This window comes from Bison bison, unplaced genomic scaffold (genome assembly GCF_000754665.1).
Source record: "Bison bison bison isolate TAMUID 2011002044 unplaced genomic scaffold, Bison_UMD1.0 scf7180017856539, whole genome shotgun sequence".
NCBI classification, from domain to species: domain Eukaryota; kingdom Metazoa; phylum Chordata; class Mammalia; order Artiodactyla; family Bovidae; genus Bison; species Bison bison.
Window position 1 is genome coordinate 95,133 of NW_011487112.1, and position 11,568 is coordinate 106,700.

Consider the following 11,568-nt stretch of genomic DNA (forward strand, 5'->3'; position numbering starts at 1 on the left):
CCGCGGCTCCCCCCCCCACCCCAGGAAGATGCCATCCTGGTGCCCCTCTGACCTCCAGCCTCAGCCCTAGCCACCCTCTTCCCTGTCACCATCCGTTTACCAAAACGTAGACCTGGCCGTGGCTGTCCGTGGCACAGGGCTGCCTGCCAACAGAGATGACCAGAGATCCGGGCCCCTCCCACCGGACAGTGACGGGACCATCCTGCTCAGCCGTCCTCTGGGCCGGCGCAGCGCTCCCATCAGCCCCTGCGGTGCCAGGTTGGCATCTGACACTCCTAACGCCCCACCCTTGTCGGCGTCTGACACACGGATGGAGGCTGCAGCGCTTCCAGGGTCTGGGTCTTGGGCAGACTTAACACAGCGCCAACCACGAGTCCTCACTGCATGAGGGACGGAGGAATGACACCTGTGTCAGCAGCAGGGGGCAGCTGGAACGGCCCACTGAAAGGCTAAGGGCCCACTGCTCACCACAGGAGAGATCGGAATTAGGAGAGCAAACTCCGAACTTCCTGCCATCACTACGTGTGCACATGTGATGGTCAGTGGGCCTCATGTCGTCCCAGGGCCATTGGGGTCACCATTTAGTGATGGACCCTGAACTCAGACATGATGAACTGTCAGCCCTGGGCCGGGTTACCCAACCTGGCCGGCCCCGGGGCTCCCCACCTGTGAGCAGGAATGCTGCCACCCCCAGGGCCCCAGGGAGGTTGCCAAGAGCCAGAGCACGCAGGCAAAGCCTTGGGCACAGAGCCCGTGCCTCCTCCTTCACCCCCATCGAGGGGCTGTGACCCCTGGTCTCTGAAAACCTCTTTGGGAAAAAGGAAAAGCCACTAGCAGCCAGCCAGGGACCAAGCCACACGCTCCCTCCTCCTTCTTGCCTTTTTCTCCCCTCCAGGGCAGGTCCCTACCCCAGGCCCCAGGGACCTCGACCCAGCCCCGTCAGCCATGCCTCTGGGACTCAGATCCCTCACATCCTACAGAACAGCCTGTGCCCTGCCCCCGCTCTGGCTGCAGCCAGCATCTTTTACCCTCTCCTTCCTGAAGCCAAACTACTTCAGTCTCGACCAGGTTCTCCAAGTGCTGTCGTTTCCACCCCCTCCTTTGTTCATTACCTTTTAAATAGACTGTGGCTGGTGGGCAAGAATGCAGCTGATTATATACATCTAGCCCCATAATAGGCAGCTACCTTGCTGAACTCTTTAATCATTTCTTATAATGTGTCTGTAGGTTGGTCTGGATTTTTCTGTGAGGTCCATCATATCAGATGTATAATCACCTAACCATAACTTCCAGGAGCCTAGGTAACACCCCACGAACCCCTGTGATGCCCCAGGAGCCCACGTGACCTGGGGTGGCTTGAGAGAGACGCCCCGTATTTAATGTGATCACACGTTCATCCTTCCTCCTCTCCCCCACGATTCTCTCTCTCTGCAGGCTCCCTTCTCTCGTCACCCTGCCGACCCAGGACCACCGCATCGCCTGTCCTGAACACCAGTGCTTTCACGGAGAGTGTGGCCATGACTCCCCAGAAAATGCAGGGCTGGGAGACACGGCCCAGCAGGGATGGCTTCAGGCTCAAGTGACAGCTTGCAGGACTCTGGGGTCTCAGAGTGTACTCTCAGATGTAATTGCAAGCGTCTGGATCACAAAAGTGAGAGTTGATGTGCACAGAGCTCTTGGCTCCCAAGGTGACCTTGCAGGGAGATTCCTGCCGAGGGCAAAGCAACATGCCCACGTGCAGGGCCTGGGTCCCCAGCTTCCCACCAGACTCCCAGCCTCACTCATCCCTGGAAACAGCCGCAAACACGCCGCCCGGCCCCAAGAACGGGTGAGAAGACCCCTCCTGCCCCAGCCCTGGAGAAGGTCGGTCCACGTACGTGCCCAGGTGGCCCCACAGGGGGCTGAGGGCAGGGTCCTCACCGGGTTCTCGGTCTGGGCGATCCCGATGACAAAGACCAGCTGGGAGGAGAAGAGCGCGGCGATGAGGTTCTTGTGGATGCCGTTCAGGTTGGAGCGCAGTGTCCGCACCAGCGCCAGGAGCACGAAGGCCACCAGCAGGGCGGCCAGCGACAAGGACACGGCCGCGTAGGTCACGATCTTCAGAGGCAGGACCTCCCCGTGCTGCGGGCGGGTGGGCCAAGGGCAGGAGAACGCGTGAGAGCCATGGCTCTGACGGCGCTTTTGCACAATCAAGACACACTGATGCTTAATCACGTGGACAGGAGCCAGGGTGGCTGCCACATGGCTCTCAGGTGCATGCTCAGACTCGGCCGAGATGGCCACGTTCATGTTAGGTGTGTTTTGCCAAAGTAAAAACAGACAAAAAAGTGGGAAAAAAAAAAAAAAACAACTTTAAGCCTAACTTGCGCTGTCTGGCAGGAGGTATGGAGCCAATTCTGAGCTGAGAGACCTTCCAACAGAGTCTCAGCTCATGCAAAAAACAAGAGGTGTCAGAGCTGCAGGAAACCACAGTCGTCCCCTCTGATTTTTTTTTTTTCAAATATTTTTCAAAATAGGACGGACACCCGTCTAGGGTCCGGCGCCCGGTGGAGGTTCAGCACTTGGGAAACAAACAAACCGGTTCTATGGAAACTTCTAGAAGCACTGCTCTGAACGGGCACAGAACCGTGAGCCAGGCTCCCGGGGGAAGCGAGGAGCCAGGCCTGGGGGGGCCTCGAGTGCTCCGGAAGTGTGGCAGCACCCACTCCCCGAGGCTGGGGGCTCTTCAGATGCCTCTGGCTTTGAAGCACCCGGGCGTGGGGGGCCTCGACTCCTACTCTCGTTTAAGTTCTTCTACTAGGACTTCCTTCTGCCTCCTTTGCCTGCGAGGCTGCTCCTGGTGCTGCCCAGCTTCCTGGCCATCTGGGGACCCCCAAACCCACCCCTCTGTGGACAAAGATGATTCACAATTAACCCTGTCCAGGCCGCAGGCCAGTGCTTCCCGCTGGAAAGTGCCCCTGCCCAGGGGAGCCTTGCTGTCCTACCGCCCAGAGGCGCAGTCTCTGCTGTTGACACTCTGACGCCTGGTCGGCAGCAGCTTGTGGCTGACTCACCTCCTGAGGACGGGACAGACACTTGGGCCGCTGCAGACCGGGCGTCCTGGGAGGGACGATGGCCGGCTGCCCGGGGCACATGACAGGCCTGAATACAAAGTCAGGTACCCAAGGCACCCGGGCCGGCTCCTAGACAGCAGCACACGCCCCCGACGGCCAGCCCCACCCTGCCCCCAGGCCCCATGGCCTCATCGGAGGCCCACGGAGGCCACTGAAGACTGGAGGTTAAACATCAGCTGCCCACCGCTTCTGTGGCTCCTGACCGAGCCTCCTCTGTCCTCCCGGGGGTGGTGTGTATGGCGTTGGAGGGAAATAACTCTATTGTTCCCCCCTCCCGGGTCTCGTGCAGCATAAACCGCATCACCTAACAGGCTGCTGAGCTCCCTGCTTTGAAGTGAGGTGTATATTCCAGGAGTTTCAGCCCGAGGTTCGGGGTGGCCATCACAGTTTTTAACTTACAGTGTGGCCTCTGTGAAAACCCCTTCTGGGGGGTTTTATTATGGGAAACCTAACACAGTCTGGCCAGTCCTCCCAGAACACAGTTTGCAATCGTGGCATCGGTTTGTTCAGAGCCCTTAGAAGGAGAGGCAGAGCTCGCAGAGGGGTAGGCGTGGGGCCAAGCTGATTTTCCAGAGGGATGGGTCCCTGGACACACTGGCCAGGTGGGCAGGGGCGGCCCTGGGGTGGTGCCCACCTCACGCCGGGAGACGTCCATGAGCACGGCTGAGCTGGCAGCATGGCTGCATCGGCAGGCGACGTGGGTCCGGTTCCGGGACAGCAGCTCGCAGCCTTTGGCCGACCACCCTCCAGTCCCGCTGGTGCTGCAGAGGAAAAGGGGGTGAGGAGGGGCCTCTGAGGCCCTCCCGCCCCGCTGGAGCCCAAGCAACGTCCTTGCCGTGCCCTGGCCAGGCGCCACTGTCCCCGCTGTGAGGACCGCAGGCTGGCCGCCCCGGTGACCGTGTGAACCCTCTTCCTTCCCTTCCCAGGCCTCTAATGGGCACCCTCGGAAATTCACGTCTCATGCGTCATCCCGCAGTAAAACTTCAACGGGTGTCACAGGCCTCTTTGTCGGAGACATTAGTCAGTTGTTCAAACAGCCACTTTGTGCTTTGGTCTCCTTTTGAGTCTCGATGATTTAGGAAGAGACCTGGTGTGTCCGTTTCACACTTTCATCTTCAGATTGCACACAGTTTTATGGCAGCTGCCTGGAAGCGGGGCCCATTATTACCCTGTTTTACTGAAGGGAAGCCCCAGATGACAGGCTGCCGCAGGGCCCTGCCCTCCTGACTCTGGGAAAGCCAAGCGACGTCTCTGATCCTTAGTCTATTCATCTGTGAAGTGGGATGTGAAGGCTCACACACGTTTGCCAAGAACATGAAGGTCAGGCCGGCAGGTGCAGCACAGAGGAGGGCGGATCGTTAGCGCACCGCTTACTGCCGGGGTCTAATCAAGTGACCAGAGAGACAGCCGGGCCCAGCGTGCGCCAGACAGACCTCAGCGCCGCCCTCCTCGTCAAAGGGGGCCCCTCATTCTCTTTTGTAAGCCAAGCGCCTGCTACCCTCCGGGCGCTATGCTGGCTGCTCGTTAACTAGAATTTGGAAAAACCAGAAGGAGGGGGATGATGCGTGGTCTGTGCCGAGCCAAACCTGCCTCCCAGCAGGAGTGCCAGCCCACGGCCCCGCAGGGCCCCCGCGGCAGACACCCTGCCGTCAGCGGATCCACAATGTCAGGGAAGGTCTGGGCTGCACTGGAGCGAGCTCAAGGCTCTGTCCCGGGTGCAAGCGTGGCGTGCGGGGGTTGGACACAGACGGATGCTGCTGCTGTGGGCGGGGCCTCTGAGCAGTAAAGCCAGCCTCAGCAGCTGCCATGTGGGTCTCCAGGGTGGGACGGCTGAGGTCAGGGACTCTGGTCTGCTACGGGGACCCCTCCCTCACATCTGGGATTTCCCACTGTCAGTGCAGGAGGACCCTGGACCCAGTCTCTGACTCCCACCCCCGTGTGTCCAGAACGAGCCCCCGCCTTGTCCGGTGCTGACCGGGGCACCTGTTGGCAAGAGTCCTGCAGGGCTGGGCTTCTCGAGAGACCACCGTGTGTGCCTGTGCAAGTGTGTACACGCTGTGCACATCTGTGTTTCCAGGCATGTGTCCACGTGCACTCATGCACACACATGCCTGGTCATAACTGGGTGTGTGTGCACACACATGTGTTTCCAGGTGTGCATGTGTGTACATGCGTGTGTACTTGTGCTTATGGAGGGCTCTGACGCCCTAGGAGGGACTGAAAGGGGAGAAAGCGACCACAGACGAATGCCCCCGACCAGGACGCTCTGCCAGCGGAGCGTTGGGGACCTGCGGGCAGGCACCCTGGCTCAGCAAAGCTCCCCCAGAGACACACAGCGCTGGGGGCAGGGGTGACGTCACCCTTACGTGATGGAGTGGTTCCAGGACACGCAGACCGGCTTGGTGCGCTCCTCGGTCTCCAGGAGGGCGAACTCCACCAGGACGGGCCTCTCCAGGGGGCTAGGCAGCGGGGCCCCCTCGCTGTACACCACCGTGCTCACCACTGGCGTGTTGATGACGGGCCGGTTAGGCAGCCTGTAGGCAGAAAGCAGAACCCAGGACAAACCCGCCTGCGGCCCCGGGAGGACACAGCTCGGGGGTCTCTCAGGAGGGACCGGACCAAGCGGGCAAGCTCAGGGCCTTTGCCCTTGAGAGCGTGTGATGGGCTGGGGGAGGAGGAGGGCTGTGGGCTTGGTGAAGGTTTAACCCCAGACAGGAGAGCACACGCCCCTCTGGGACAGAGGCGGACTCTGGAAATTCAACATGAAGAGAAGAAATGAGAGAGCAAATGTCAGGCCCCACAACCTATAACAGAACCAGATAACCCTGGCCTGCAGGGAACGTCCCGGAAAAGGAACGAGATGCCGTTCTTGTGGCTCTGGGAGGCCTCTCGTCCAGCCCCCGGGAGGGGCGCACATGAGGACCGCAGCCCTGGGCAGGAGAGCTGCAAAGTGACCCGAAGGTTGAAAAGAGCCAAGCCTCCGTGGGTGCCTGCCTCTGCTCAGGCCTCAAAGCCCTTGGGTGGCGTTTGATTCTTCAGCCAGTGTTCACTGAGCTGCCCTCGGTGAGAAGAGCCACCTCACTGGGAAAGACCCTGATGCTGGGAAAGACTGAAGGCAGGAGGAGAAGGGAGGACAGAGGATGAGATGCTTGGGCGGCATCACCGACTTGATGGACATGAGTTTGAGCGAGCTCTGGGAGACGGTGAAGGACAGAGGAGCCTACGGTGCTACAGTCCGTGGAGTCGCAGTTGGACAGGACCGAGCGACTGAACAACAACTTGGGCCTGGGGCCACTGGCAGCTGGTGGCAGGCCGCGGCGACACGGCCAAGCCGGGGGCGTGTGTCGGGAGGGGCGCTCCGGCAGAAACACCAGGCACGCTCAGAACGCCTGCCGAGGCAGATCGCGGGGCAGCGGTCTCTGGCCTGGAGCCGGGGTCACTGTGCAGTGTCCTTGTACAGATGTTCCAGTGGTCGAGATTCTGACCTACAGGCGCCTTGGAACCTTCTGGAAATTCCTCCACCCCGCCTCCTGGAGTCAGCCTTACCTGAGGCTGCGGCGATCTGGGTCGTAGTGCTCTGGCAGCAGCTGCCCCAGGGTCCGGTAGATGAGGACCAGGGCGATGGCGAACTGCCCAGGCTCCTCGGGGTGTCTCTTCTGCCTCCTGGACGGGGCCTCCATCTCGGTTCTGAGCTGCGGGCGCGCCATCTGGGGGGTGGTCTTGCGACCGGCCGGCCTCGCCGTGGGCCCCTCTGCAACGGAAGCACAGACTGAGGATGGGGGCCAGACACCTGTGATCCCACCAGACCGCTTTCTCCTCGAGACCGTGAAATCCATGCAGGCTCTGTGGAAAACCCTAGGCGGCTCCTCAGAAGCGCGAACACGGAACCGCCCCGGACCCTGCAGCCCCACTTCTGGGTGTGCCCTGAAGAGCCGGGGGCAAGGGCTTCACTGAGGCGTGCACACCGCGCCCACGGCCCCCTGAGTCACGGCAGCCACGAGGTGGAGCAGCCCAGGTGTCCCTGCATGGATGACGGGCTGGCAGAACGTGGTCCATCCGCACGGGCCACAGCGTGGGTGAACCCGAGGGCTTGGTGCTCCTGAGAATCCAGTGGGACGCTGTCGACCCCACTCACGTGGGGCCCCAGAGACCCCTAGGATGCACAGAAAGCAGCTCCCCGCCACCCTTGCGGGAGGCTCATGGCCACACCACCCACATTCCCAACAACCCACAGGGTGCCCGCTGGGCCTCGTCCAGAGGTCACCTTGGGAGGCATCTCCAGCCAGCACACACCGCCCGGAGCACGGGCTCCAGGGAGGCGGGTGGTGGGAGAGGGTCTTCCCTCTGCTGCCCTGATTGGGTGCCGCAGGCGGGGGGCCAGCCTCAGGGTGGCCGGCCGATTCCAGCAGACGCCCCTCTGCCCCGAGGCAGCCACCCACCTTCCACATCCTCTTGACCCTGCTCAGGGCCCTGCCGGTCAGCAGCTGGTTAACAGCTCCAGTTGACCATACTCTGCCTGGTCAGCAACCCTGGTTAGTCACACTCAGCCTAGTTAACAACCCTGGCTAGTCTCCCTCAGGCTGGTTAACAGCACTGGCTAACCACCCTCAGGACGGTTAACAATACTGGCTAGCCACACTCAGGATGGTTAACAATCCTAGTTAGTCACATTCAGGCTGGTTAACAGCACCGGCTAACCACTCTCAGACTGGTTAACAACCCTGGTTAGCCACCCTCAGGATGCTTACCAACACTGGTTAGCCACATTCAGGCCAGTTAACAGCATGGCTAGCCACCCTCAGGCTGGTTAACAACCCTGACTAGCCACCCTCAGGCTGGTTAACAATCCTGGTTAGTCACATTTAGGCCGGTTAACAGCATGACTAGCCACCCTCAGGCTGGTTAACAATCCTGGTTAGCCACTCTCAGGCCGGTTAACAACCCTGGCTAGCCACCCTCAGGCTGCTTAGTGAGGCAGGCTGGCCGACACTGGCTGTGGCGTCAGCAGGGCGTGAAGGTCAGTGTCTGAGCAAGGGGGTTGTGGGCTTGGTGACGCCAGAGGGGGCGGGGGTGAGAGTGGACAGAGGCTTGGAGCCCCCAGGGCAATGGGGCGGGGAGAAGGGGGTCTTCCAGGAGGGACACCCGAGCGGCCGGCAGGACACGGGGGGCCAGGGGGCCGGGCTGCACCCCGGGAAGCTCAGCCACGAGGGTCTCACCCACATCTCGGGCTGGGGGAGCTTAGGGTTGCGGTCCTCAGCCTCCCGGCCACGTGGCAAGTCAGGTGTCTGGGAAAGTGGCCGGGGGAGGCCACAGAGGCCCGGGGTGGGATCTTATCAAAAGAGAATCGGCGGGTTTACCACGGGGGGGCTGTGCTGGTCAACTGACACTTTGGCAACTTAAGTAAATACCACACTGAATAAAGGCCACGTGCAGGGGGCCGGGGCGTCAGCTGAGGCTTCCCAAGCAGAGCAGGGGAGCAGGCACCACAAGCTTCTCCCATGGGGTTTCCTAAAGCAAATGGCCTCGTGCGTGTCGACTCCCGATGCCACAGGCCCCGAGAGAGGGTGACACTGACGCCCTCACAGAGAAAGAGCCCGAGTTTAGGTCAAGACACTAAACTATATGCAGATACACACACACAGCTGTCCACCGCACCTTAGCTGCGGGGCTGCGCTTCAGGGCCCCCTGTGGACGCCTGGAACCAGAGATAGTTGTTGGTGTTGTTGAGTCACCCAGTCGTGTCCAGCTCGTTGCGACCCCCTGGACTGAAGCACACCAGGCCTCCCTGTCCCTCACCGTCCCTAGAGTTGGCCCAAATTCATGTTCTTTGCATCAGTGATGCCATCCAGCCATCTCATCCTCTGATGCCCTCTTCTCCTTCTGCCTTCAATCTTTCCCAGCGTCAAGGACTTTTCCAATGAGTCAGCTGTTCACATCAGGTGACCAAAATACTGGAGCTTCAGCTTCAGCATCAGTCCTTCCGGGAATATTCAGGGTTGATCTCCCTTAAGATTGACTGGTTTGATCTCCTTGCTGTCCAAGGGACTCTCAGGAGTCTTTTCCAGCACCACAGTTCGAAGGCATCAATTCTTTGGCGTTCTGCCTTCTTTACTGTCCAGCTCCCACAACCGTACCTGACCACTGGGAAGACCTTAGCCTTGACTAGACGGACCTTTGTCGGCAGACCAACGTCTCTGCTTTCCAACACACTGCCTAGGTTTGTCGTCGCTCTCCTGCCAAGAAGCAATCGTCTGCTGATTTCATGGCTGCAGGCACAGTCCACAGTGACTTTAGAGACAAGAAGAGGAAATCTGCCACTGCTTCCACCTTTCCCCCTTCTGTTTGCCATGAACTAATGGGGCCGGATGCCATGATCCTACTTTTTTTAATATTTAGTCTTAGGTCTTAGTACTGAACCCTGTATTTTTTTCCTATGCATACATACAAAGTTTAATTGGTAAATTAGCACATTAAAAAATTAACAGCAAATATCTGTGAGAGTAGGACCATAAACAAGGCTGAGCGCTGAAGAACTGATGCTTCTGAACTGTGGTGTTGGAGAAGACTCCTGAGAGACCCTTGGACTGCAAGGAGATCCAACCAGTCCATTCTGAAGGAGATCAGTCCTGAATATTCATTGAAAGGACTGTTGCTAAAGCTGAAGCTCCAATAGTTTGGCCACCTGATGGGAAGAGCCAACTCACTGGAAAAGACCCTGATGCTGGGAAAGACTGAAGGCAGGAGGAGAAGGGGACAGCAGACGATGAGATGGTTGGATGGCATCACTGACTCAATGGACATGAGTTTGAGCAAGCTCCGGGAGATGGTGAAGGACAGGGAGGCCTGGTGTGCTGCAGTCCATGGGGTCACAAAAAGTTGGACAAGACTGAACAACAACAATATCCTACGTCAGTGTAAAATTTTAAAGGTTTTAAGATGTCTAAATAATATGCATATTACTGACAAAACAAATTGACTAAAAAGGTTTCAAATTTTAAAGTGTCCATTGAATCATCAAGTCCCTATTTGGGAGAGATGTTTTCAGCAGCTGGAGCAGATCTGGGAAACATACTTAAAGAAAATCTGCAGTGTTTAAGCTGTGTGGCAAGTCCTAACTTAGGACTGGAGGACTGCACTCAGATGGCTCTGCTTGGGTTTTGGGGGGTCGGGGAAGAGTCTAAAGTTTCACATCCATGGAGAGGCAGTGTTTCACTGCACAAGGAGGACTGGCTCACACACAGTGTGGGTGTTCACTCCATCACCAAGTTATAAACCAGCCCAATTTCGTAAGGCACCCCCGTGGCTGCCTTTCCCTCTGGGCCGGCAAACGCCAGGCTGCAGGGTGCAGGGCAGAGGGCGGGGGCCACGGCAGGCTGAGCCCCCTCTCCTGCCCCCACTGCAGGCCCCCCGGGGGAGCCCCCACGTCCCATCAGCCTTACCTTTCCGCTCCGCTGGTTTGAAGAAGTCCTCTGAGAAGAAGACCGAGGACTCCAGGTCTCTGGGGACCTCGCCCCGGAGGTGCTCGAGCCGCGGCATGCGGGCTCCCGTGAAGTTCAGCTTGTCGAAGACGTCGACGGCAAGAACTGGGGGGGACGGGGGGCCCCATCACACACGGCCCCTGACCCCCGCCCCCCGTGGAGAGCCCGACCGGACCGCTGATGCTTTCGAACGGCTCAGAAGGGTTGTCCCTGGTCACCATCCCCTTTGAACAGAACCAACGCCCACTTCTGGCTGAATCAGACAGCCGGGGGCCTGAGGACCTGGGGAGCTTTAGGAGGGGTGCCCTCACCCCCCCACAGGAGTGTCATTTCCCTCCAGCCATGTCCCTGCCGATGGTCACCCCTGCAGGCTCCAGGGAGAACCCCCAGGTCATGCTGCTGAGCTGTTTGATTCAACACCCGCTCTGTGAAGGGTACCCCGAAGTCACTGCACAGCAAAGGGGGGGTGCTCCCACCCTGGCAGTCAGGGTCAGGGGCAGCGGGAGCCCTGGAACGCGGGAGGCAGGGGCAGCTGGCCCCAAGGGCTGGGAAGGTGGACGGCTGGCCCCAGCACAAGCAGCACCCAGGAGGACGCTCTCGGGCCAGGGCAGGGGGAGGGTCCCAACCCCAGAGCATCGGGGTGGACGCTGGAGGGTGTGCGGGCAGAGGCTTGGCCGGGACCGGCCTCTCGAAGGGGCTGGGGGGCAGCGGCTGCACCGGATACCCCTCGGGTGCCCGAGTCCTGTCTGCCCCGGGAATCTGCAGGCCGGCTCTGCCAGATCCTCTCCACAGACGGAGGCAGGGACCCCGGGCGCTCACCCTTCCCTCCTGCCCCAGTGACGACAGCATCCCCCGCTCTCCTCCACCCCAGTGTCCCAGGCTCAGGTGAGCTCAGCGTGAGCATCTGGTCATCAGTGAGGCCCCTCCCCATGAGCCCGAGGGTCCACGCCAGCTCTGGGTTAAAGGCTCAGCCCTCT

At 59.8% G+C, this 11,568-nt stretch overlaps 1 protein-coding gene across 1 annotated transcript in view; it reads right to left on the reverse strand.

Annotated features, from left to right (window-relative positions):
• CELSR1 (cadherin, EGF LAG seven-pass G-type receptor 1) overlaps positions 1–11,568 on the reverse strand; it is a 50,759-nt gene that overhangs the window by 18,946 nt on the left and 20,245 nt on the right. The window contains exons 16-20 of the mRNA XM_010859593.1: positions 10,553–10,696; positions 6,660–6,864; positions 5,480–5,647; positions 3,748–3,874; positions 1,921–2,121 (exon numbers count right to left, since the gene is read on the reverse strand). Coding sequence (XP_010857895.1) covers positions 1,921–2,121; positions 3,748–3,874; positions 5,480–5,647; positions 6,660–6,864; positions 10,553–10,696 — 845 coding nt within the window. The remainder of the gene's footprint in view (positions 1–1,920; positions 2,122–3,747; positions 3,875–5,479; positions 5,648–6,659; positions 6,865–10,552; positions 10,697–11,568) is intronic.